The sequence below is a fragment of the Bos indicus x Bos taurus genome, chromosome 19, assembly GCF_003369695.1.
Source record: "Bos indicus x Bos taurus breed Angus x Brahman F1 hybrid chromosome 19, Bos_hybrid_MaternalHap_v2.0, whole genome shotgun sequence".
Taxonomy (NCBI): Eukaryota; Metazoa; Chordata; class Mammalia; order Artiodactyla; family Bovidae; genus Bos; species Bos indicus x Bos taurus.
Genome location: NC_040094.1, coordinates 15,570,811 through 15,598,163, shown reverse-complemented (window position 1 = coordinate 15,598,163; position 27,353 = coordinate 15,570,811). Strand labels below are relative to the sequence as shown.

General features: G+C 46.8%; 2 protein-coding genes across 3 annotated transcripts in view; one reads left to right on the top strand and one right to left on the bottom strand.

Annotated features, from left to right (window-relative positions):
- Positions 1-1,620, top strand: part of TAF15 (TATA-box binding protein associated factor 15) — a 30,061-nt gene extending 28,441 nt beyond the window's left edge. The window contains exon 16 of the mRNA XM_027519852.1: positions 1,291-1,620. Within this exon, the coding sequence (XP_027375653.1) occupies positions 1,291-1,330 (40 nt within the window). The 3' untranslated portion in view covers positions 1,331-1,620. The remainder of the gene's footprint in view (positions 1-1,290) is intronic.
- Positions 1,621-7,945: 6,325 nt separating this feature from the next.
- HEATR9 (HEAT repeat containing 9) lies at positions 7,946-25,403 on the bottom strand. Of its 2 annotated transcripts, none has more exons than XM_027519159.1 (15): positions 25,316-25,403; positions 24,106-24,155; positions 21,736-21,921; positions 21,546-21,560; positions 21,097-21,153; positions 20,841-20,897; positions 20,182-20,239; positions 19,676-19,806; positions 14,006-14,188; positions 13,542-13,634; positions 13,329-13,448; positions 10,428-10,501; positions 9,899-9,950; positions 9,377-9,463; positions 7,946-9,169 (listed from the first exon to the last, which is right to left on the bottom strand). In XM_027519159.1, exons 1-15 carry the CDS (start codon positions 25,401-25,403, stop codon positions 8,801-8,803), a joined length of 1,620 nt encoding a protein of 539 aa, XP_027374960.1. In that variant the 3' UTR covers positions 7,946-8,800. The 2 variants fall into 2 exon arrangements, with proteins under 2 accessions (XP_027374960.1, XP_027374959.1); XM_027519158.1 differs by lacking the exon at positions 21,546-21,560 and adding an exon at positions 21,365-21,491 and having other exon boundaries at positions 21,740-21,921.
- Between the last annotated feature and the right edge of the window lie 1,950 nt (positions 25,404-27,353).

Genomic DNA, 27,353 nt, shown 5'->3' with positions numbered 1-27,353 from the left:
CTACTTAGTAATTTCCAAAATTTATTTTGTTTTGGAAATTCTTGAGATCTTTATATTTGAATAATGTATGATAGGTGTGTGTATTCTTAAAGCTAAAGATAGTCGAGATTGAGAGATGATTTGAAACTGTGTAAATCAGGGATTCTTAATCTGAGGGGCAAGCATACCTTTTATAGGGGTGTGCTTTTTCAGTCACATGTGCTACCTTGCAGCTGTTTCTTTGGAGATTGTTGCACTTTTTCCAGATTAAAAATCACTGGTGGTACTGATGGGAGTGTGCGATGCACGTGTAAGTGTAGAGGCATAAAGAGTTGAGTAACCAGTGATGCAAAATAATTTCAATTACTGTACTAAGCTTCTCTATGTCAGAAACAGTATAGGGCAGCCAGAATTAGTATAGCATAGAGTTAAGAGCACAGAGTTTGGAGACAGACTATCTTCTTTGAAATCCTGGCCCCACCACTTATTATTAGCTGTGTGACTTAAAGTAAGTTACTTAACTCTTTAGAGCATTATATTCTCATCTGTAAAATAGGGCTAATGGCATTTAGCCCTATTTTGTGGAGTTGTATTAGATTATATTACAGCTGGCCATGATAATCACTGAATAATTGTTACCTATTAGTAATGATCATCTACTGAATACTTCTTGCTGCCAAGTCGCTTCGGTCGTGTCCGACTCTGTGCGACCCCATGGACTGCAGCCTACCAGGCTTCTCCGTCCATGGTATTCTCCAGGCAAGAACACTGGAGTGGGTTGCCATTTCCTTCTCCAACTGAATACTTCTTAGTGTGTGGCAAATTGTGTGTAACTGTCTTTGTATACTGGAGTTCCAGTCCCTCTGTCAACCCCAGGAGTAGATGTACTTTCCATTTTATGGAATAAGAAATGTTAGGTAACTTTTCCAAGATCATATAATAAGTGGCAGATCCAGAATTCTTACATGAATGTGTTTGCTTGCTTATTCCAGTAATCTACTCTCTTTAGAGTGCTGGAATGGCAAGGTCTCCAACCTGAAATACCACAGTGGTTTAGTCTTTATTCTAGATGAAAAAATTTTTAAGAGAATTAGTCACAGCAAAGCTTCTAGGAACTTTGTGTGTCTTAAAGCTGATAAATTAGACATATAGTAAGCACCTTCTAGAAGTAGAGAAATACACTAGGCATATTGTCATCCTTATAGAAATTTGTCAAGCAGATGCTAGTCAACAGCATCCTAAAGAAGGGTCTGATGCTCCCTCTTGGTAGAAAATTAGAATTTAGTCTGGCTCTTTATTTTTCATTCCTAGAAACGACTACAGAAATGATCAGCGCAACCGACCATACTGATGACTGTTTTGAATGTTCCTTTGTCTCTGACAAGATCCATAGAGAAATTGCCAGAGTTTGCCTGCTGCTTTCCTCGTGGCCTCTTCTTGGGTAGTGAAATTAAGTGACATTTGAATTTTTATTTGGGTGGGAGGGTGGGGACAGTTTTTCTTTTAGAAATGTCAGTTGAAATATCCCCCTTTAGGTTCCAGCCTTCTCCTTCTCAACTCTTGAAGCTAAGTGCGTTGTAAAATATTGCCAAAATGGAAAGTGTTTTGTAATACTGCAATAAAGAATGCTTGTTTTGTGGACTTTTGTACATTAGTGCATTGTTTGGTCACACGTAGGGTGCAGTTGCAGCAGACTTGAACCCTAAAGAATTAGGAAATGAATTCTACTTCATGAAATTAAAATGTTACTTCCAACAGTATTTATTGATCTCCTACTCCGTTAAAAATAGTAGTTTCCAAGCATGACTGTGTGTCTGAACCACCCGAGGAGGTTGTAAAAATTCCAAATATCCTAGGCCTCATCCCAGGTCTGCTGGATTAGAAACTGGTGGGATGTGGGGAGGTAGAGCTGGGAATCTTATTTTAAGATCACCAGGTAATTTTGATATAGTTAGTTGACAGCTGAGTATCATTTATTTAGGGGAGTGTTCTAGATGCTGGGAATATGGAGGTACAAGAGCTGTGTAGAAGAGTTAGGGTTTGACAAGCCAGGGTTAAGATACCAATGTACAGAGCATGTTATTTGACATTCTTTACAATATTCTATCCTTACCAAGGATAAGGCACTGCATCAATGCTGGACATACTGCTCATCAAGCAAACAGATAGCGTATAGTTTGATAAGGGCCACAGTAAGAATAAATGCAAGGTGCTTTGATGGCTGGTTGAAAGGATACTTAACTGATCAGGTGGGGTTGGGAAGGCTTGATGAGTATTGAAAGAAGACTAGGAAATTGGTTAAAGTAAAGAGGCTGGGGTGAGGAAATGATGTTCCAGCAGAAAACTGACATGAATAAATCAAAGAGTTAACAGAATGAAGAACAGGGTATTTACTTGAAAACTGTATGATTGTAATTGGAAGAAGGAATTTAAGAATGGGCATGCAAAAGTTAAGATGGAGAGGTAAACCAGCTCCATGATAAGGTCCTTCCATTTCGTTTTCCCCATGCCTCCATATGGAGGCGTCATTAAAACATTTTAAGCAGGGGAGTGGCCTGACCTGAGTGGCATCAACGGAAAATTCTGGCTGCCTTGTAGAGAGGTTGGACTGGAGACAGAGTGGTACACCAGGTGAGAGATGATACTGGTCTGAGCTCAGATAGTGACTGGACAAGGAGGTAATAAATTTGAGAAATGAAGGGGGGAATTTGACGAGATTTGGCTGGATGTCAGAAGTAGTGGGCGGTGAAGGCAATGGCAACCCACTCCAGTACTCTTTCCTGGCAAATCCCATGGACGGAGGGGCCTGGTAGGCTGCAGTCCATGGGGTTGTGAAGAGTCGGACAGGACTGAGCGACTTCACTTTCACTTTTCACTTTCATGCATTGGAGAAGGAAGTGGCAGCCCACTCCAGTGTTCTTGCCTAGAGAATCCCAGGGACGGGGGAGCCTGGTGGGCTGCCGTCTCTGGGGTCACACAGAGTCGGACACGACTGAAGCGACTTAGCAGCAGCAGCAGGCTCCCTCCCCCTACAGTCTTGCACCTCTAAAAACCATTTTTCATAAAGTAGCCAACAGTATTATATGTCATGTCTCTTTAAAGTCCTTTCAGTGACCTCCTATTGTATGTAGGCTATAAATTCCTTACCTTGGCTTACAAAGCCCTGTGTGATCTGGCCTTTGTCTCTGCCACCTCATTATAGAACATTTATCCATATTAGCCTTCCTTAACCACTGCAGTCCTAGTTCTTAAAGGTACCAAACGTGCTTCTGTATATGGTTTGTCTCGGATTCTCTTTCCTCATGCTTACCTGGCTGACTGCTTCTCACCACAATGTTGGGTCACATCCCACCCTCCCTCCTAGGTCTTTGCTGGCCTTCCTATGTACAATACTTCCAGTCACACTAACATCACCTCTTGTAATGTCATCATAGTACTTAGCACTATGTGAAATCTTTTTGTGGTTAATTTTTCTCCATTAGAATGTAAGCTCCAGGAGAGTAGGGAACCTCTTCTTTTGATCACTGTTCTACCCGATTACCTAGAACAGTGTCAGACACAGAATAGGTAGGTACTCAATAAATACTGACTAAATGAATCTATTACAGATTTGAGTCATTAATGTATAAATGGTAATTAAAGGGATGAAGTGGATATGGATAAAGCAAGACAGTAGTGGTTTTTCCATTCTCAGTGAATGCTAGAATTAGCTAGAAACTTTTTTACAAGGCGAAAGATGTCTGGGCTCCAATCCAAAACAATGGAATCTAAGAGGCCTGGCACATTTAAAAATCAAAAGCTGCATTTGATTCTGATGGTTTTGGAGACTAGAGAGAAGAGCCTAGGATGAAACCTTGAGAAATACCAACATCTAAAAGATAATAGAAGATATGGAAGCAGACTGAATGACCAGTGAGGTGTCTGTGGAACCCAGGGGAAGAGTGGATTTCAAGGAGAAAAACTACTGATGTCAAGTGCTCGAGTTGGCCAAGCTGTATAAAGACTAGGGGCTTTCCTGATAGCTCGGCTGGTAAAGAATCCGCCTGCAAGGCAGGAGACCCCGATTCGATTCCTGGGTCGGGAAGATCCCCCTGGAGAAGGGATAGGCTACCCAATCCAGTATTGGGCTTCCCTTGTGGCTCAGCTGGGAAAGAATCTGCCTGCAATGCCGGAAACCTGGGTTCAGTCATACCTGGCTTCGATTCCTGGGTTGGGAAGATCCCCTGGAGAATCTTACTACCCACTCTAGTATTCTGGCCTGGAGAATTCCATGGACTTCTGGCCTGGAGTATGTAGTCCATGGGGTCGCAAAGAGCCGGACTTTGACTTTCACTATAGGAAGCATTCGTTGTTGATAGCAACATGGAGTTGTAAATTATCTTTGCACAGGATTTCTCAACCTTGGTGCTACTCACATTTTGGGTTGGATAATTCTTTGTTGTGAGGGGCCCTCCTGTACTTGGTAGGATGTTTAGCTGCCTCCCTGCCCTCTACAAGACACCAGTAGCAGTCCCCAGTTGTGACAACCAAATGTGTCTCTGGACATTACCAAATGCCCCTGGCTGGTGGGGGCAGGAGGGTGGGGAGGAATTTCTGAGAATCACTGCCTTAGCAAAAGTGGTTTTGGTAGAAAATTGAACCCAAAGGGTAATAAATAATTATTTATAATTAAATAATTTAAACTTTAAATAATTTATAATTAAATAATAGAGAAATGGAGACAGGTGATGTGAACGACGATTTAAAAACTTTGGTTATGAAGGGTGGTTAGAAATAGGATGAGGTAAGAAGGGGCGACATGACCAGGGTATGGGTTTTTATCTTTATTAAGATGGATGGGAATTGATTATGTTTATGCACTACTTGGAAGGAAGTGGGGATAATTGGTATTTAAATTCCTTGAAGGAATCGCCACACTGGAGGATTTTGCCTCAGGAGAGTGCTTCTTGCATTGTAATTGGAGGTAAGAATAAGTGCAGATGCTGATAAAAGTAACAGATGACTAACATTTGTTGGGAGCTTACTATGTACCAAGCTCTTAATAAGAAATTGGTGTGTGTTAACTCATTTAATTCTTGTAACAATGCTGTGAGGCAAAGAGGTATAGGGAAAAATACTCTTTGAATATGAAATCACAGGAGAGGTGAATGGTGTAAATGATTTTGATTGCTACTGGAAGGGCCTTTCAGAGGATACATTGAGGAACAGAGGCTCTGAAAGGTTAAGCAGCTTACCCAGTATCACATCTCTAGTTAAGTTACAGAGATCAGATACTAACTAGAGTATCTGGCCTTATGCCTGTGCTCTTAACTACTGTGTATAAGGATTCTTACAACAGAGATGGGAAGTATTTGGGGTAATTTTCATCTGATGTCTTTTTTTCCTCCCTGAAGAGAAATTGTAACGGTCTACTGAGAGTTGAGGAGGTAATGTGATAGAAAGTTTGAAGAGACTGTAGGAAATGTGACAAGAACAGAGAACGCTTGAAATAACTTGTAGGAAATAGGAAAGTATCGTCACTCATCACCATAAAGTTGCCAGAGAGCAATAAGGGCTCAGTTAAGATAGGAGGCAAGTATTTTGGGGGAGCCAGTCTATGGATGTGTGAATTCTCTCCACCATAATCAGCAACCTGGTTATAGGATCAGAGGCAATTTGATTCAGGGTTGGGAGTTTTATTAGTCAGGGAGAGAGATGCTAGTGGAAGTATGAGGCTAGTGAGGAGAGTGGTTGCTGGATGGGGTCTGGGCTGAGTAGAAATTATAGTGAGAGGGGGCTGGCTAACAGTGTAGGGAAGTCAAGAGCTTAGGGAGGGTTACTGATGAGATTCAAAGGACTGGTAGTGGGGTTAAAAAGAGCTAGATAGATGGGAGATTCGGGTCAGAAAGTATTACAGATGTTCATGAGTATTTTGGAGTTGGAGCCATTCCTGGGAGTGACAAGGGCTAAATGTGGCCACAGAAATGGGTAGCTGGAGTAACTGGAAGGGAAAAGCCTTTGTAGCTGAGCTTAAGGACCAAGGAGCTGAGGTGTCAAGACGGTTGTCCATAGGGATGGTGATAGCAAGACTAAGATTCAGGCAGTGAATGAGAGGAAATAAGGAAGTGGGCAGAGGGTGGGAGAGCTAGTTTGAGCCAAGACCCTTAGGGAAACAATGACAGGAGATCGTGACATTGGGAAGGAATGCAGGAGGTGGAACAACATCTGCCGTTTCAGGAAGAGGCCAGTTCAAGAGCCAGATTTCACTTACAACACAGAGGGGTGAGAAATGTTTGAAGAGGTAGACAGTATAAATCCATTCCCCCCTGCCGCCCCATTAGTGGGGGTATCTAGAGATCCCATTAGAAAGGGAGGAGAAAGGAGGGGTCTTACATTTTGGATGGTGTCGAAAATCAGTCCCAGCAGATCCGGATGGTTGAGAAGAGTGGGCAGTTCAGGCCTCAGAGAAGTTGCCCCAGCTTGGACTAAGCATGTTTCTAAGAACATTGGGTCTAGGTAGCTCTAGTACTGGGAAGACTGGAATGTTGATGGTCTACCAGATGGTAGATGCTGTATGCAGACCTTTATGCTCGTACTGTCTTAAATCTGGTGAGGGCTGGTGGAATTAGGATGGAGGTCCTGCTGAGCAGAGCCTGTGGTATTTGGCTGAATAATGAGACCACCCCCGTACCCCCCCCCCCCCCCCCCCCCCCCCCCCCCCCCCGCCCTGGAGAGATCCAGAAGTGTGGAAGAGGAAGGGTTGGAGATCTGTGGGCAGAACTTGGCAGGAGTGGAGAGCCTAAAGTATACAGTAAAGGACTCATTTTGTACCCACAGGCCATTAAAGTGTAAAAATGTTAGTTGCTCAGTTGTATCCAACTCTTTGTGACCCCATGGACTGTAGCCTGCCAGGCTTCTCTGTCCATGGAATTCTCCAGGCAAGAATACTGGAGTGGGTAGCCATTCCTTTTTCCAGGGCATCTTCCTGACCCAAGGATCAAACCCCAGGCTCTTTCATTGCAGGCAGATTCTTTGCCGTCTGAGCCACCAGGGAAGCCCACTTTTACTTTTTACTTCTACCCACTGTTAAGGCCCAGGGAAATTTAGGTTAGGATGCTCACTGGTGCAAAACTGTAGAGTGGACAAAAGAGGAAAAGATCATTTTTCCATCTTTGGCCTTTGTGCCACACTATTAGAGGCAGTGTTGCTTATACCCCAGAATAGTGATACCATTCCTTTGGTTTTTACTTAAAATTCTGTAAAGCAAAGCATGAATTTATAAGTGGTAGGGCAGGTGGGCAGATAAATCTCAGTGACATATACCATGCTGGATTCAGAATAACTGGACTACTCTAGAACCTGGTATGTAGGGCAGTAGAAGGGAACATTTGTTTCACTTTGGCCTTTCCTGCTCCAGCAGTCTTGCCTGGAAAATCCCATGGATGGAGGAGCCTGGTAGGCTGCAGTCCATGGGGTCACTAAGAGTCGGACACGACTGAGTGACTTCACTTTCACTTTTCACTTTCATGCATTGGAGAAGGAAAGGGCAACCCACTCCAGTGTTCTTGCTTGGAGAACCCCAGGGACGGTGGAGCCTGGTGGGCTGCCATCTATGGGGTCACACAGAGTCGGACACGACTGAAGCGACTTAGCAGCAGCTGCAGCTCAATGGAAAGAACTTGACCTCTCATTGACCGCACAATAAGATCGGAGGGGTAAATGAAGGTAGCAGAGCTTTTTAAATCTCTGGTGGTCACAGGCTCACAGGGCAACACTGAAGAGAGGAATAGAGAAAAGAAATCTCCACTTGAGTGCCTTCTATGGAATACCAGGCACCAGTAGGTTCTGTGTTATTCTGACTTCCCAGGTGGCACCAGGAGATGTGAGAGATGCAGGTTCAATCCTCAGGTCGGGAAGATCCCCTGGAGGAGGGCATGGCAACCCACTCCAATATTTTTGCCTGGAGAATCCCCATAGTCAGAGGAGCCTGGCAGGCTACAGTCCATAGGATCGCCAAGAGTGGGACACGATTGAAGCAACTTTGCACACACGCACGTAATCCTAAGAGCCCTCAGAAGTAGTATGCATTCCCTTCATTTTGTAGGTAAGGATGGTTCAGTAACTTCTCCACAGTAGAAGATCAAGTGAGTGATGGGCCCTGGGACTTGATTTCAGATTTGTCTGACTCCAGAGTCGGCTTTTCCTTTTAATGGAGGACATAGCTTGTTGGGATTGGTGTGACCAGTCCTATTGGCCAAGGAAAACTGAAGCATTTCGTAAAATGAGGGAGGCACTAAGGCACTTCTTAGAGAGTAAATAGAGTCTGTCAGAGGGAATGACCCTAAGGGAGTTGGAAAGCAGGTGTGAGAGAAGAGACAGCAGAGAGGATGGTTGGTCTTAATTAAGTCTAATTTATCTCTTGACCACCAATAGGGAAATGGGGGGCGGTGCTGGGGAGGGACAAGTTAGTAAGAGGAAATGGCCCAAGAGCCAAGCTCTCCAGGATTTTCTCCCATTTTCCTCCTCAGCAGCCCCCTCTGGACAGGGGCTCAGCTCTGGCTTTGTCATCACATTCTGGATGCAGACAAAGGACTTGATGTAGGTAGACAGGCTGGCCATCCAGAGCAGGTTTGTCTCGTGGAAAGGATGTGCAGCTGAGAGCAAGGAAGGCCCAGCCAGGAGTGAGAAGATATGTGTTTCAGTGCAGCTCATGATGAAGGGAACCATCATGGTAGGTAGAGTGATGCTCATTTATTCATGGAAGATAAGTACTGATCATTTTCTCAGGCGAGCCTGAGAAGCACCCTTAAGGAAAGAGCAGGGACTCGACCTAAACACCTGACTAGTTGGGGGTCTCAGTAAAGGTCTGGAGCTGCTTTCTGATCCCTTGTGCCCAGGGCTCCTGTGACTGGTGTTTGGGGGATATAGAGAAAGAGGGTAGGAAGCCAGGGGTATCAGACCCTTTCTGGGGGTTTAGCTTTTTCTGTCGGTCTAACATGGCACTGGACTTTGTAAGAAACAAGGGGTTCAGCTCTATAAGTTTAAAGTCTTGGATATTTGTCTCTTCAGGGTTCTCAGGCTCTTTCCGGAACCTTGTGAACTCCACCTTCATGCTGGTCTTTGGCATCTCACATACAAAGAGAACCTTGTTCTTTAGCTTGTTTTGGATCCAGGGATCGATGGAGGCCAAAAGAATTAATGTTTCTTGTAGCTGCATTGAAACAAGCCCTGTGGCTGGCTCCCTTCAGGCCAGCCCTGGGAGGGGGGAGGGGAGTTCTGGCCACAGGTCACTCTGAGTCCCAGGAAATGAGGTCGAGGGACAACGTCTAAGGGCTTATTCCCCTCTCCTCCATCAGAGGGCATGTTGTGTGAGGAGAGTGGGAGAGGCTGGAGGAAGAGGAGGGCAGGGATGCCTTACACTCTTCTTCACAGACGCGTTCTTCTCCACATCCAGCATGTCCAGGACCAAGTGGAACACCTGTGGGCTGCGGATCCCCAGGACGCTCTGGCAGAGGCAGGATGAGGGCACCTCAGTAGCCAGCCCAGGAAGATGCCCTGTCTATGCTCTCTTCCATTCTAGTGCCCTCGTGATGACCCTTTCCCTGGACAGGAGATGTGGCTTCCCAGCTGCTTCCTTACCTTTGAGGGCCTGCCTCTGCATTGGGTTCCGGTACAATTTTTTTCACCGGAAGAGTCAAGATAGTTTCTGTCACATTTTAGCAATGCCCCTCACACCCTTCACCTGTCCCTTCTCATACCCAGCTCCAGTCCTGCAGAAAAGCTTTCCCTTAACTCCTGGTACAGTGGGAAGTCTAAAATAAAAAAGCCGGCAAACCCCCTCCCCACACTTTGCAGCCCTTTCTTCCCTCAATAGCTCTCCTGGACTGCCCACTCCCCCAGCCATCAACACATCTGGTCAGAGTTGCGGAGCTGGCCTTACCAGAGAGATGACTGCTTCCTGGCGTGCTATGGCATTTGAGCTCATCAGCTGCCTGAAGAGAAGGGAGTGAGTGTGTTGTGGTCCAGTTAAGGGGAAGGGGAGGAAGACTGGCTGCTGCTTATAGTCCAGAGTGACTCAGGCATAAAGCTGATGAGTGATGTTAATTTCATTAACGTCCCCTTCTTGTTTCTTGGGTCAGGAAAGGGACTGGGAGGGGAAAGGTCAGTACAACAGTTTTCCAAGGGGCTCTGAGTGATGATCAGGACTCACATTTGTCCAGAACGTTACGGTTACAAATCCCTTCCAAGTCCTCATCTTAACTTGAGCTTTAAATAGCAACTCTGAGTGGTAGGTATTACCAGCCCCTTTTTACAGATGAAGAAAAGCCCAGAGGTCAAAGAGTGACTGGCCAGTGGCCTGGGCAGTGTGATCTGAGACCAGGCAGTAGGTTCTCAGCTCTCACTGACCCTCTGTCCCCTTCCCACAGCCTAGGATTTGGCCCTGGTAGCTCCCAGCCCGAACCACTCACGCCTCCACCAAGTTCAACATCATGGGCTTCATCTTGAGCTCTTCCACAGTTTCAGCAACAGCCTGCCTTATAGCCTGAAGAGAGATTAAGGTGGGACAGGGACTCAGGGGTGTGCTCTTAAGTGCTTCCCACTTTTTTTTTTTTTTCATGTGGACCATTTTTTAGCCTTTATTGAATTTGTTACAGTATTGTTTCTGTTTCACGTATTGGCTTTTTGGCCACAAGGCATGTGGAATCCTAGCTCCCTGACCAAGGATTGAACCCCAACCCCTGAACTGGAAGGTGAAGTCTTAACCACTGGACCATCAACCTTCATTGAGAGTTTACTTTGTGCTGTGTGGATGATCCTTGCCTCAGGGAGCTCACGGTCTGGTGGGGGAAACACAAGTGAACAGGCAGTCAGACTCCTGAACTAAATGTAGGGACAACAGGAGGATCTCCTAGCTCAGTCTGAGTTCCAAGAAGACTTCCTGGAGGAAGTGATGCCGCAGCTGAAACCTGAGGCATGAGTAGGAGTTAATCAGGCCAAGAGGCTGGGGGCCAACTTCCCTGGGCAGAGGGAGAGCAGGTACAAAAGCCTGGAGGCAGGAGAGAGCACAGAGAGGTTAGGGAACAGGAAATGGTTCAGTTTAGCTAGGTGACCATACAGAGTCTTCAGAGTGGGACACAGCAATTACACTGGGACCACAGGTATAAGTCAGGACAGGCTGCTCCTAAGCACTGCTGGTGCATGGCTTGGCACGAGTGTGGTGAGGGTAAAGAGTCAGGCAGGCCTTGGGTGGTGAAGGGCTATGTAAGCCCTCCTGAGAGCTTGGGGAGTAACAAGTTTTTTGCAGAGGTGAGCTGCAATCTGATTCACAGCTTAGAAAAATGTCTTTAGTGCTGTGGCTGGCTTTGTAGCAAGCTCTAAGAAAGGTAAAAGCCAGGGAGTGCACAGGAAGGCAGGATGATTCTGTTGGTGGTGATTGGAAAGCTTCCCATAGGAGGTGTTGTCTGGGCTGGTCTGGAAGGGGTGATCGTATTTTAATAGGCAGTAGGAGAGAGCAGCTACTTACCAGTGGGACTGAAAGCAGAGGCAGTTTTACACGTTTCAGGGGAGGGAGGAATAACGGCACTTTAAACTGAGAGGACTGCCCACACAGAGGCCAGACGGCTTGGAGACAGGAGCTATGTTCTGGGAAATGTGATGCATGCTTTGGGGGGCATGCATACACAGAAGAACCATACAAAAAAGATCTGAACGACCCAGAGAACCATGATGGTGTTGTCTGGAGCCAGACATCATGGAGTGTGAAGTCAAGAGGGCCTTAGGAAGCATCACTATTAACAGTGTTAGTATAGGTGATGGAATTCCAGCTGAGTGATTTCAAATCCCAAAAGATAATGATGTTAAAGTGCTGCACTCAATATGCCAGCAAATTTGGAAAACTCAGCAGTGGCCACAGGACTGGAAAAGGTTCATTCCAATCCCAAAGAAAGGCAATGCCAAAGAATGTTCAAACTACTGCACAATTGCACTCATCTCACATGCTAGTAAAGTAATGCTGAAAATTCTCCAAGCTAAGTTCAACAGTATGTGAACCGAGAACTTCCAGATGTTCAGGCTGGATTTAGAAAAGGCAGAGGAACCAGAGATCAAATTTCCAACATCTGGTGGATCATAGAAAAAGCAAGAATTCCAGAAAAACACTTACTTCTGCTTCACTGACTATGCCAAAGCCTTTGACTGTGTGGATCACAACAAACTGGTGGAAAATTCTTAGACAACACCAGACCACCTGACCTGCCTCCTAAGAAATCTGTATTCAGGTCAAGAAGCAACAGTTAGAACCAGACGTGAAACAACGGACTGGTTCCAAATTGGGAAAGGAGTATGGCAAGGCTGTATTTTGTTACCTTGCTTATTTAATTTATATGCAGAGTACATCATGCGAAATGCTGGACTGGATGAAGCACAAGCTGGAATCAAGATTGGTGGGAGAAATATCAATAACCTCAGATATGCAGATGACACCACCCTTATGACAGAAAGCAAAGAGGAACTGAAGAGCCTCTTGATGAAAGTGAAAGAGGAGAGTGAAAAAGCTGGCTTAAAACTCAACATTCAAAAAACTAAGATCATGGCATCCCATCAGTTCATGTCCCATCAGTTCATGGCAAATAGATGGGGAAACAATGAACAGTGATGGACTTCATTTTCTTGGGTGCCAAAATCACTGCAGATGGTGACTGCAGTCACAAAATCAAAAGATAATTGCTCCTTGGAAGAAAAGCTATGACCAACCTAGACAGCATATTAAAAAGCAGAAACATTACTTCACTGACAAAGGGTCACATAGTCAAAGCTATGGTTTTTCCAGTGGTCATGTATGAATGTGAGAGTTGGACAATATAGAAAGCTGAGTGCTGAAGAATTGATGCTTTTGAACTGTGGTGTTGGAGAAGACTCTTGAGAGTCCCTTGAACTGCAAGGAGATCAAACCAGTCAATCCTAAAGGAAATCAGTCCTGAATATTCATTGGAAGGACTGATGCTGAAGCTGAAGCTCCAATACTTTGGCCACCTGATATGAAGAAGTGACTCCTTGGAAAAGACCCTAATGTTGGAAAAGATTGCAGGCAGGAGGAGAAGGGGACGATAGAGGATGAGGTGGTGGATGGCATCACTGACTCGATGGACATGAATTTGAGCAAGCTCCGGGAGTTGGTGATGGACAGGGAAGCCTGGCTTGCTGCAGTGCATTGGGTTGCAAAAAGTTGGACACAACTGAGCAACTGAACTGAACTGAACTGAACTTTGGGGGGCAGTGTGGTGGGAGCCAAGGCAGGGTGGGGGTCCTTTAGAGAAAGGTGAAGAGACAGGTTTGGGCTGCCTGGGCTTGGGAGTGTTGGTCTCACTTACGAAGAAGGGTTCATTATATGTCTTTCTCCTGAGTAGGTCAAATGTGAGTTCTTCCAGACCATGTGCCTGGATCCATTCCAGCCCTATGGCCTTGAGCATCTGCGTGGCTTCAAAACGGTGCTGAGGGCAGACACAAAGGACAGACCGCCTTCCTCATCCCCCAGCACATCCTTGTGCTGGAGCAGGAAGGGTACTAGGCAGTTGAGAGCTTACCTCCAGGACGCTGGAACAGGACAGCTGGTCCAGGATGCTCCTGACAACTGTGGCTGAGTGCACACCCATTATCTTGACCAGCACAGTGAGTGCCTGTGGGGGTGGGCAGGGCGGGGTGGCGTATACCAGACCAAGAGGCATTTGGATGGCCAAGCACGCTTGAGGGCTAGAACTTGTAGGAAACAGGCAGAGTCCTTTCTCCTCCTCCTTGGCCTCATGAGTGACAGCGCAAGTTCACGTGTGTGCACATGTGCCCATACGTGAATGAATGGAATATACACAGATCTGTGTCCACTTATGCCCATGTGACCCACATACATATTCACAAACACACAGAGGACCCTGTGGTGCTCCCTGCTGAAGCTCCTTTTCTCTGGGATGAGGATGACAGGGCCCAGAGCCCAGCAGAGTCAGCACCGTTTCCCCCGGGGTCCCCGGGAAGCCCGGCCCCCCGCCCCTCACACCTTCATCTGCTGGGTCTTCGGCCCTTGACACAGGCACTGCAGCAAGTACTCTCGGGCCACGTTGCTGTGGGGCCTCAGGAACCCCAAGCACAGGGCCGCCTCCGCCGCCGCCTTGTTCCCTGACTTCTTTATCAGCATCAGCAGCGCCAGCACCAGCTTCTCTTCATCCTCCACCTGAGTCCTCTTGAGAGGGAGACGGGCCGGTTGGACTAGGTCTCTGGCCAGGCTTTGTGAGGAGGGCAATTCAAGACTGCTTCCAGCCCCTTCTCTCTCTTCCCTAGAAGGAATCTCCTATCAAGAGCTTAGTTTACCCACTTCCCTCCTTCTTGCTCCCATCTACTTGCTCCCAGCTCACAGCCTTTCACTTCTCTATGACTTTTTCTTGTGGATGGGTTGGCGTTACTCTCTTTAATACCTCTGCTGTCTCAGCTCTTGACATTTGAAAAAAATACACAGGTCATTGACCCGACGCCTCTCCTCCCATAACCTTGTCCTTGGTGCTACGTCAGCCGTTAATTCCCACAGAGGGACTCATCGTTACCCGTTACTGCAGCTTTTCTCTGACTCCCTCTCCTCCTGTCTTTCTGGTTCTCCTCTGATGTCAGCAGTTATTGTTATACCTACTGTATAGCATAGGGAACTCTACTCAGTGCTGTGTGATGACCTAAATGGGAAGGAAATCCAAAAAAGTATGTACGGGGCTTCCCTGGTGGCCCAGTGGTGAAGAACTTGCCTGCCAGTGCAGGATACATGGGTTCGGTCCCTGGGTGGGGAAGATCCCCTGGAAAGGGAAATGGCAACCCACTCCAGTATTCTTGCCTGGAAAATCCAACGGACAGAGAAGCCTGGTGGGCTGCAGTCCATGGAGCTGCCAAAGAGTTGGACATGTTTTGTCCAAGTTTGTTGACTAAATAGCAACAATATGTACGAATGACTGATTCACTTTGCTGTACAGTGAAAACATTGTAACATTACATAACTTTGTAAAGCAACTATATGCCAATGAGTTTTTTAAAAAGGAGTATGTTAAATAGCTTTACTTTGAACTTATTTCATTACCTGTACGTGAGTATATATGTGGGTTAGTTATTCATGTATTTTTTCTATCGTAAATTGTCTATAAAAGTTCCTTACATTTGTATAGTGTGGTCAGAGTGCTTTTATTTATTCCTGTTGTTAATTGAATTCTTCTAAACAGGAATTGGGAGTTTTTACTTGGCTATTACATAAAAGATGAGTTCTTTTATGTAAGTATAGATGTATATGCGGGGGATTGTGAGGGTTTATAAAAGTACATGGTCAGATCTATCACTTAGACATATCGTGTTATCTCCGTTGCTTATTTTTTAAACTTTTCTTAGTGAAAGAATTTATCTGTAACTTTTATATTCCTTACTTTCAGATTCTTATAAATAAAAATGAAAGTGAATTTTTTTGTATATTTAATGCTAATAAATCACTCTATTAAAAAAGTTGGACTGCATGAAGACTAACAATTCATTGAGCAACTCTGCCCTCCTCCTCACTTTCTTCCCTTTTTACCCAGCTTCAATTCCATGGTCCCTGAACTCCTTTAGCCCCTCTTTATTGTACTAAACTCTCCACCAACTCTATGCATGCACTTCCCAGAGGAAATCAAAGTTACGATGACTAATCTTGCTTGAAGTATATGAACACAAACCTTATGTAGACCCTTAATGATGCCTAATGGTCAGACTGCTTTTCCCTGGGCAGTTCTCTTTCCCACCTTCCTAATTCATATTCCTTCCTCTGGACCCTCTAACACTTCTTTCTCTATTCTGTTAAGTTGATGACCTTGCTTCGTACTGTATTGAGCAAAATAAAAGCAACTAGAAAAGAAGTTCCAGAGACACTTACCACCACTTCTGTCCAACTTTCAACACCTGCACCCATATTCCTTCCTTTCCACGTTACTGTGGACCATGACCATCTATCTAAAAACGTCAGTCTTGGGGACTTTCCTGGGGATCTGGTGGCTAGGATTGCACACTCCCATTGTAGGGGGCCCAGGTTCGATCTCTGGCCAGGAAACTAGAGCCCACATGCTGCCACCAAGAGTCCACGTGCGACTAAAGATCCCACATGCCACAACCAAGACTTGGTGCAGCCAAATAAATAAAAATATTAAAAAAGATAAAGCCAATCTCTTACGTGCTTGCTCTCATCCCTTCTCATCTTCTCAAGAACATTGCTGCCCAACTCTTCCCACCCTCTTCAAAACGATCATTTTCCTGACGACTGGATCATTAATCCTCAGCGTTGAAACAGGCTGCCATTTTTTCTCTTTCTAGAATTTACCCCTGCTGCTGACTACAGCTCTATCCAGAAAAACTTGGACAGTTGCCTATTCTTGCCATCTTGCCCTTCTTTCCTCCCATTTTCTCTTAACCCTATTCCATTCAGACTTTCACCACCCCACCAGAATAGTTCTTGTTAAGATAATCAATGATCCCCACATGGTTAAAACCATTGTATGGATTCTCAGTCCTTATATTGTTTGATATGGTTGATTTGTCTCCTTTTCCTTCATAAATGTTCTTTACTTGATTTTCAGTATACCATTCTATTGGTTGTCTTCCTACCTGTTGGCTACTTCTTAGTATTTACTGGTTCTTCCTCTTATCTCTGACCTCTTAACACTGGGGTGCCCCAAGTCTTGATTCTTGGTTCTTAGTGATCTCATCTTATTGAATGACATGATATGCTACCTATATGCTGGCAACTTGTAGATCTCTTCCACTAGTTCAGGCTTCTGAACTCCAAGTTGTATATCCAGCTGCTTATTTGTTTCCTTTGGATGTCCAGAAGACGTCACAAACATAACTTGTCCACAGCTGGACTTCTGATATTACCTCCAAGCCTGTTGCATGTGCAGCTTTCTCCATCTTGAAGTGAAGTGAAAGTTGCTCAGTCCTGTCCCCATGGACTATACAGTCCATGGAATTCTCCAGGCCAGAATACTGGAGTGGGTAGCCTTTCCCTTCTCCAGGGTTTCTTTCCAACCCAGGGATTGAACCCAGGTTTGACTGAACCCAGGTCTCTGACACTGCTGACAGATTCTTTATCAGCTGAGCCTCAAAGGAATCCCGAGAATATTGGAGTGGGTAGCCTATCCTGTCTCCAGGTGATCTTCCCCACCCAGGAATCGAACCAGGGTCTCCTGCATTGCAGGTAGATTCTTTATCAACTGAGCTATCAGGGAAACTCATTCTCCTCCTTAGTTGATGACAACTCCATCCTTTCCGTTTCTAGGTCAAAAGCCTCAGCTTCCTCCTTGTTTCCTCACTTTCTCTCACAGCTCACATTTAACCTGTCAGAGTTTTACTTTAAAAATATATGCAGGGGATTTCCCTTGTGGTCCAGTGGCTGAGACGCCACACTCCCAATGAAGGGGGCCTGGGTTTGATCCCTGTTCAGGGAACTAGATCCCACATACCGCAACTACAAGATCCTGCATGCCGCAACCAAGACTCGACACCGCCAAAACAAACCAATAAATATTAATACATATATACATATTCAGAACTTAAAACTGCTTACCAACCCCACTGCAACCACTGTGGTCCAAGCCACCATTGTGTCTCACGAGGATTGCTTTAACAACTCCTAACTGGTCTCTCTGGAGAAGGAAATGGTACCCCACTCCAGTACTCTTGCCTGGAAAATCCCATGGATGGAGGAGCCTGGGAGGTTACAGTCCATAGGGTTGCAAAGAGTCGGACACGACTGAGTGATTTCACTTCACTCCCTTCACTCACTTCATACTTTATCGCTGGAGAAGGAAATGGCAACCCACTCCAGTGTTCTTGCCTGAAGAATCCCATGGACAGAGGAGCCTGGTGGGCCATGGTCCATGGGGTCGCAGAGAGTCGGACACGACTGAAGTGACTGAGCACAACTGGTCTCTCTGCTTCCACTTTTGCCTTTCATCCCCTGCCCATCTTTCTTCAACATAGCAGTCAGAGTGAACCTTTTTTTTTTTTTTTTTTTTTTGGCCACTGTGCCACATAAGGGGTCTTAGTTCCCCGACCAGGGATCAACCAGGGATTGGACCCAGGGCCCCTGCATTGGGAGCACAGAGTCTTAACCACTGGACCACCAGGGAAGTCCCCCAGAGTGAACTTTTGAAACATAAGTTAGATCACATCATTGCTTTGTTCAAAAACCTATTCCACTCAGAAGAAAAGCTCAAGTACGTAAAGTCATCCAGAAGGCCACATATGCGCCAGTCTCCTGTTAGCGCCTCTGACCCGACTTCATTTCCTCCTGCTTTCTCTGTTCCCACTCCACTTCTGTCACATGGCCTCCTTGCTGTTCCTTGCCCATACCAAGCCTGCCCCTGCCTTCGGGACTTTGCCTCGATTCTTCCTTTGCTGGGGATGCCTTCTCTCAGATATCTGCAAGGCTCACCCCTCACCTTCGTGCTTGAGCTCAAACGACGACTTCCGCATGAGGCCTCCCCTGTCCTCCGTGTTTAAAATTGCAACTCATTCCATCTGCACTCAGCATTCCTGATCGCTCTCATCCCTGATCATCCTAATCATTCTCATCCCTCTACATAATTCTTCCATTGCACTTGCTGTATCTAACGTACTATATAATGAAATTTGTTGGTTATTACGTGTCTCCCCGGGCTTCCCCTGTGGCTCAGCTGGTAAAGAATCTGCCAGCAATGAGGGAGACCTAGGTTCGATCCCTGGGTTGGGAAGATCCCCTGGGGAAGGGAAAGGCTACCCACTCCAGTATTCTGGCCTGGAGAATTCCATGGACTGTATAGTCCATGGGGTCACAAAGAGTCGGACACGACTGAGTGACTTTCACTTTCACGTGTCTCCCCTCTCCCCTTCCCCCACCCCACTGGAATGTAAGATCTACCAAAAGCTGAGATCTCTGCCTGCTTTGGTTTGCTGACATATCCCAGGGGCCTAGGATGATGTCTGGCCCATGATAGCTGTTCAATATGTTTGTTGAATAAGTGGATGTAATGAATTCTATTTCATGTGGAACAGTGACGGGGTCAAAATAAGAGGACCCTAAAGGGGAAAAATCTCAAGTAGTGTCAGCAGACTTTCTTGGTCCCTGTCCCCTCTGGGCAGAGGTTTTCCTTTAACAGGTTATTTTAAGGATGATAATAATAATGAGGCGTGGTCACTGAAAGAGCACAGGCACTGGGACTTCCATGGAGACCAGTGGCTAAGACTCCACACTCCCGATGCAGTGGGTCCAGGTTCGATCCCTGAACGGGGAACTAGATCCCACGTGCCACAACTAAGAGTTTGCATGGCTCAAATAAGACCTGGTGCAGCCAAATAAATAAATATATATAAAAAAATAATTAGGCATTGAAGTAGGTGCTTTACATATATTATCTCATTTAATCTTCTCAACGATGCTATAACTACTATATCCATTTTAGAGCAGGACAAATGACAACTCTGAAAGCTGGCTCTTCAGAGGTGGTATGACCAGTTCAGGAGCTACGCCAGTGATTCTGTCCAGGCAACCTATTCCACAGGGGACTCCACAAGGACATCGTCCCCCGCTATCAGAGCTAGGAGCTAGGTACCCTCGCCCCAGCTTAACCCCCAGCCAGCACCACTGATGACCTGTCCGACTTGCCCCGGGGACTGACTCTTCCCCCACAGTCACCTGATCTCTGGGGACAGTAGCCCAGGAACTCAGAGCTGTTCGAAGTGCTATCAGAGTATCCATCCTCTGCCCCTCATTTTGCCCCTTCAACTTCTTGATGAGAGTTTGGATCACGTGCTTTTTCAGGCATCCTGGACAGGGAGGAGCCTCAGGTCAGGGCGGAGCCTCCGGGGCGGCTCCTCTCTGCCAGATTCCACCTGACTCCTCTGCGTCCTCACAACCTCGGTCTCACGGTCGGCCGTGCCCCCAGGACACCAGAGCAGCTGGCTGAGCGTGACCGAAGTTCCCAGAGCCTGCTCTCTGTCTCCCTCCCACCTCTTCTCCCTCTTCACCCCACCTTCCTCGCTCTGCCCAACAATCCCTCGGATCACTCCCAGATCTGCCAATGACTGGGTTGCAGTGGGGGCGCCGTCCACTGTCTTCTGTCCTTCCCTAAAGGTGGATTGCGGCTACACTGCCTGCTTCCTCCCCTGCCCCTACTCCCACCCAGGGGAGGACCCACTCACCCAGGATGGCCAGGGCTCGACAGGCCTCATATTTCACTTTCTCCGGACCGGCTTGGGCCTGATTTAAGGGGGTAGGGGGTGGGAACGTGCCCTAAGGTGGTGGACTATCAGGAGCTTTCAGGATCAGCTCAGCTTAACTTTTCATTTTACAGATGAGGAAACCGAGTGACCTGTTTATGTTCAAACATGGGTACAGGCAGGGTGATGCGATGGAAGGACCATAACTTAGGAGTAAGACTTTTGTTCAGCTCACTATCTGGTGTCTGATAGCCATGAGGCCTAGGGCGGGTCACCTGGCCTCTCAGAGCTTTCATTTTCTCATTAGAACAATACAGCTCCTGCTAACTAGTTCTAGTATCAGAAGATTTAAATGAGATTATGGGTAAGAACACAGCCCACCCCCACCCCCAAAGTCAACTTCTCTGTCAGACAAAGGGGATCTTCAGATCCCCCCTTCCCCATCCTTTAAGATCAAGCTGCCCTTTAAAGAAGCCAAGGGCATGAGATGGGCATATGTCGCACAAGGCGGCTGCCTCCTTCCGGCATCTGACCCATCGTCCTTGACCCTGGGGGGCCCTGTCTGTGCTCAGGTCCCAAGGCTCTGCAGACCGCGGGCCCTGTGTCCTCCTCTCCTGGACTCTGTGCAGCCCCAGACTCACCACCTGACACAGTGCATCCATGACAAACTTGTCTCTGACCCCCAGGCACCCCAGAGCCTGCAGGAACAGGGGGAGAGGAAAAGGGAGAGAGCTTGGACACCACCGCCGCGAGCTGCCACCTTCTGGACACTGCTGGAGGTTGTTCTTGGAACATCACTCCCTCCCTGCCCTCCACCTCCAGCATCTTTCTCCTCACCAGCTCAGCCAACTCCTAACTGGCCTGTAACCACACCCCTCCACCCTTGCCACTTCTCACCTGTGCTGCGTAGAGCTGCTCATCCTCCCTGGGAGATTTCAGGCTTTCTGTGAGTTCCTGCCCATCCAGGGAAGCCAGTGGAAGGGAAGAAAGGGACAAATATAGTTCTACCAAGCTTCCTTCAAAGTGGAAGGAGCTCACCCAATCCACTCTCCTCCCCCACTCCATTTTGCCGGCAGGCTCTGAGGGTGGAAGGATAGTGTGAGCCCGAGGTAAAGGCATCCTCAGAGTCTCCCCATTCTGCCCGGCCCCTGCCATGGCCCCTGACCTTTAACCTTTGCCACTTTAGGGGCTCCCCAGCAGGGTCTAAGGGCTTGGACTCCACCGGAGACCTGCGAGTCAGCTTGCTCATGGGGAGACGGAGCTTTTGGCTGAGGGTACCCTCCTTGAGGTACCTGTGGGAGAAATCACACAGGTAGCCCTTGTCCCCTCGTTCCCTTCCTCCTTACTTCACGGACTCTCCTCTGCCTCTGGTCCTCAGCCCAGCTCAGATCAGCTTCCATCTACCCCAGGGTCTCCTCGGGGGTCTGTAGGCTGATTTGCCCCACCCCAGCCCCCCAGCCCCACTCCACCCCTTTCTTCTCTTTCTGTCCTTTCCTAGGAGATGGGGAGGGCGTGGAGAACAGGAAGGGACAAAACACACCTGGGGTGATCTCTCATTTTCCGCAGTGTCTTCTGGGCCTCCCGTTCCTTTCGGCGATCATACAGGGTATACCAGTGCGTGTACAGCTCGGGCTTCTTGTAGTAGCAGTAAGGTACGGCATTCGGCTTGCTCGGGTGCTCTCTCCAGCACTCCGGACTTGGGGGAAACTCTTCCTTTGGTGCCTGGAGGTGGGTGTGAATGGCAGAGCAGCCACAGGGGACATTTCTCAGCCAGCAAGAGGGCCATGGTGAGAAGGGAATAGACGAGGGAAATACCCTTCAGCCTCTCGTCCTGAAGACACAGCCAGCTCCTAACCAACTGTGTGACTCGGGCAAGTGACTTTACCCTACCAAGGTCTCAGTCTTCTCATCTGCAAAATGGGGCTAATCATCCTTGTTCTGTACCCCTCCCAAGGTGGTTGTGAAGGACTAATGACATAAAGATTGGGAAACCGTTGTTGGTCTGTAAGTTGATCTGAGTACAGTTGGCCCACTGTATCCACAGGTTCCACATCCATGGATTCAACCAACCATGGGATCAAAATATTTGGGGGAAAAAAATTCTAAGAAGTTCCCAAAAGCAAAACTTGAATTTGCCATGTACCTGGTAACTCTTTACATACCATTTACATTGTATTAGGTATTATAAATAATCTAGAGAGGATGTATGTAGGCTACATGCAAACACCACTCCATTTTATACAACAGACTTGAGTATCCGTGGAATTTGGTATCCCCTGTGGATACCAAGGGACAACTGTCCACAGTTTAGTTAGTTTAGAATTTCAAGGGACTTTGAGAAAGTCATATGGGGACTTCCTGGTGGTCCAGTGGATAAGAATCTGCCTGCCAGTGCAGGGGACACAGGCTTGATCCCTGGTCCGGGCAGATCCCACATACCAAGGAGCACCTAAGCCTGTCTGCCACAACTACAGAGCCTGCGCTCTAGAGCCCGTGAACTGCAACAGGAGGAGCCACCGCAGTAAGAAGCCCACAGTGGACAGTAGCTCTCACTTCCCATAACTAGAGAAAGCCCATGTGCAGCATTGAAGACCTTGTGCAACCAAAAAGAAAAAAAAAAGGCCATCTGGGCAAGGAGATGAAAAGGCCAGGGACAGGGGACATGTGGAGTAAAGAGAGGGGTATTTTGGGCTCCTGCTCATCCACCCAGGCATTCGACAGATTTTTATTGAGCACCTACTATGTGCCAAGTGCTCGGTGCTGGGGAGACAGTTATCATTCCTGTCCTCATGGAACTTAATAGTTTCATTGGAAAAACAGGATTTCTTCAAATAATCTGTCTTAGACACTTGTGAAACTGCAGCTCTGCTTGTGGCCAAGGGTTTTAGAGGGGTCAGGGGTTTTCTCTGAAGATTTGACAAGGATTCATTCTTGTCCCTTCTCAAGCCTTCCTGTCTCTACAACAACTCTCTGAAAAAGGGCTTGGGCTAGTGGTTCCCAGTGGGGTGACAGAGGCCATCATAATGAGTTCGCAGGTGATTGTCGTGACTTCAGAAAATGGGACATTGACTCACTCTAAGTAGGGTTGTCAGATTTTGTAAGGACCAAGCAAATAAAAAACAGGATTGAGATTTCCCTGGTGGCCCAGTGGCTATGATTCCAAGCTTTCATTGCAGGGGACCTGGCCGTGGTGGGTGGTGGTCAATCCCTGGTCAGGGAACTAGATCCCACATGCCACAGCCAAGGCCCAGAGAAGCCAAATAAATAAACTTCTCTACTTCAATTAAGAACAAACAAACAAAACACTCCAGGATGTCCCACTGAATTTTGATTCCAGGCAGTGAAGGCAATATTTAGGACATAGGCATGTTGAAAAATATTCATTGTTTATCTGAAATTCAAAAATAACTCATTATTAAGCAACTGCCTGCACAGGCAAAGCCTTACAGATGTTATCTCATAGCCACTCGACAAAGGGAGCGGGACAGAGGTTGACTTGTGATAGAGGCTACTCCTGCGGTTCAGGGAGGGAAAGCCACTTGTCCAAGGTCACACAGAGTTAGTGGCATTCCCAGGGGTGAGAGTAGAGTTCTAAGTATGTGTTTGTGTTAGTCATTCAGTCGTGTCCGACTCCTTGCGGCCTCATGGACTGTAGCCCGCCGTGCTCCCCTGTCCATGGAATTCTCCAGGCAACAATACTGGAGGAGGTAGCCATGCCTTTCTCCAGGGGATCTTCCCAACCCAGGGATTGGACCCAGGTCTCCTGCATTGGCAGGTGGATTCTTTACCGTCTGAGCCACCAGGGAGCCCATAGGGTTCTATGAACTAGTCTTAATGGGAAGGGATGGTCTGCTGACCTTCTTCCTCCAACAAGGCTCCCAGGGTGGCGGAAGTCAGGGGTCTTACCTGGTGACAGGACCAGGGAAGTAGGACAGGAGCTGCAGCTCTTCTGAGTTCTGTTGTGCAAAGGAGACCACACGGACAAAGGTGAGTGGAAGAGTTGTCCTTCTGGGCATTCATTTATCGAGCATTAGCATTTAGCAAACACGATATCAGGCACTGGGGAGGTAAAGAAGCCATAATTCCTGTCCTTAAGGGGCTCGTACATTTCTGGTGTCTTGGTCTGTGCAATACCAGCATTGCCATAGCCTGGAAGCTTCTCAGAAATGCAGAATCTCTCAGGCCTACTAAGTCAGGATCTTTATTTGAGTAAGATTCCTATGCATGTTGAAATTGGAGACACACTGGTCTGGCAGAGTGGTTCTCATCCCTGGCTGCGTATTAGAATTATTTGAGGGAATTTTTTAACATGGCCCAGTCCTGCATCAGACTAATTGAATCAGATTGTCCAAGGAAGGGACCTAGGCATTTTAGAAAGCTTCCCAAAGGATTCTAATGTAAAAATGGTCGGTGGTTCTCAAACTTGAGTGGCACTAGAAAAAACTGGAGATCTTGTTTTTTGTTTGCTTGTCTTGGCCATGCTGAGTGGCATGTGGGATCTTAGTTCCCTGACCAGAGATCGAACCCCTGCCCTCTGCATTGGTGGCACAGAGTCAACCCCTGGATCGCCAGGTAAATCCTGAGAAGTTGCATTTCTAACAAGATACTGATGCTGCTGATCCTGGGAACATATTTTCAGAACCACTGGTCTACTGGTGAGATAGAACCATTTTCTGGGGATTAAGAAAGGGAAATAAATGTGAGGATGGATAAAGGCATAGGTGGTCTTGATGAGGGGTCCTAACCTGGTGGGGAGGAGCAGGGAGGGTTTTCAGAGGAGATTATCCACAAGCCGAGTCTTCAGTGCAAGTAGGAGAGTAGCCAGACAGATGAGAAGAACAGTGGGCAAGAGGAACACCTTGAAACCTTGGCATTGTGAGAGTGCAGAGCAGGTGAGGAAGCAGAAGCTGGGGAGTCGCAGAGACATCCCACCTTAGAGGGCCCTGGAAACTTACCTTGAGGGGTGTACAGAGCCTTGAAAGTACCCAAGGATCTGCCCTGACTCTGCCCATAGATTTGCTGACATCACCCGGACTCCTGCCTGGGAGTGGGGGCCAGGGAGCTTTCCTTTTCAGGTCCCTATCCCCGACTCCACTCTTGTCCATTCTAACCTCACCTTTGATCCTTCCTGGATATTCCAGCCATGGGCAGTTGAACATCACCCTGTTGATGTCAGAGATGTTGACTGATTTTTCGTAGGCCATCCTCTTCTCCTGGGGGGCGGGCAGGGACTACAAGGACTGCTCCTCTGTGAGAGTTGGGGCAGAGCTCGGGGAGACCTGTCGTCTGTGGCTCAAGAGGGACTAGTGAGGTGTCTGGGCTTCTAGAGCTAGAAGCCTCCGAGTGTTGAGTGAAAAGATCACCTAGGTGCATGGAACACTCTGGTTCTACTCTGGAGCCCCAGCCCTGGCATCTACTGGCCTGTGGCTTGAGCCAGTCGCTTTCCCTCTGGGAGGTGCACTTTCCTCATCTGAAAGGAGGAAAGCCATGCCTGTCGGGTGAGCTCAAGGGGCAGTGGTGAGGCATAAATTAGAAAAAAAAGTCAAAGCACTTAATGAGCCTCAAGCTCACGTATCCCTTGTTATTTTTTTGTCTCCTTTGAAGTTTTTTAAATTTTCAAAAACTTTTTATTTTGTATTGGGGTATAACTGATTAACAAAAAATGGTATGCCAATATAGTATATTAATGCATATATATGGAATTTAGAAAGATGGTAACGATGACCCTATCTGCAAGACAGCAAAAGAGACACAGATGTAAAGAACGGACTTTTGGACTCTGTGGGAGAAGGCGAGGGTAGGATGATTTGAGAGAATAGCATTGAAACATGTATATTATCATATGTGAAATAGATCGCCAGTCCAGGTTCGATGCATGAGACAGGGTGCTCAGAGCTGGTGCACTGGGACGACCCTGAGGGATGGGATGGGGAGGGAGGTGGGAGGGGGGTTCAGGATGGGAAACACATGTACACCCGTGGCTGATTCATGTCCATGTATGGCAAAAACCACTACAATAGTGTAAAGTAATTAGCCTCCAATTAAAATAAATATAATTAAAAAACAAACAATGGTGTGATGGTTTCAGGTGAACAGTGAAGTGTCTCAGCCATACATATACATGTATCCCTCTCCCCCAAACTCCCCTGCCATCCAGGCTGCCACACAACATTGAGCAGAGTTCCCTGTGCTATACAGGAGGTCCTTGTTGATTATCCATTTTAAATATAGCAGTGTGTACATGTCCATCCCAAACTCCCTAACTATCCCTTCTCCCAATCATACACATACCTCCTTCTTTGGCAGCAAGAGATAGAAGTCTTTGGGTTGTTGTTCACGAACACATTTATTTTATTTCATTTTAGAAAAAAAATGTGAGTTTTTAAAACTATATGAGGACTTCCCTGGTGGTCTGCTTTGCTAAAAGTTTTACTTTTGTTTTAGGCTTGAAGGCTTTGTTAACAGAAACCACTTGATACAAACACACAATATGCAATTCCAATATTTAATAGAGAATTAAATAGAGAATTGTTTGGTTTAATTTCAATATGCAGTCATTAAAAGAAAAATAAAAACAACAGGAAAAGGTAATAGCATATACATCACCAACTTGAACTGAAAACGTGCATCCAGACTTGAACGCTGGGAAGTCCCAAATGACAGCAATCTGAAGCATGAACAAGCCCTCCATTTAAATTTTCCATGTTTGCTCTGCAGGGGACACAGATGTGATCCCTGGTTGGGAAACTAAGATCCCACATGCCGTGTGGTGCTGCCAAAAATTAAAAAATAAAAGAAACCCTTGAACTATTAAAAAATTATACGAACAGCAATAATAAAAATGCAAATGTGGATAGACACTCAATTAACATTGATAAGGAGAAATGTCACCCCTTACAGATTTTATCTCAAAGTCTATCAGCTGTACATCAGCTTGCATTGCCACCAGCAGCTTGCATTGCCACCAGCTTGCATTGCCACCCCGACTGTAGAGTCCTGCTTGCTGAGCCACTGCTTCCAGTTGAAGGTTCTGTGTCATTTGAACCACAGAGAATTCCTTTTATTGCTTGCAGTGATTGCTATACCGTACCCCAATGCTCGGCACAGAGTGGGCACAGTGGGCACACAGTGGGCAGCTCGCTCTGAGAGACCGC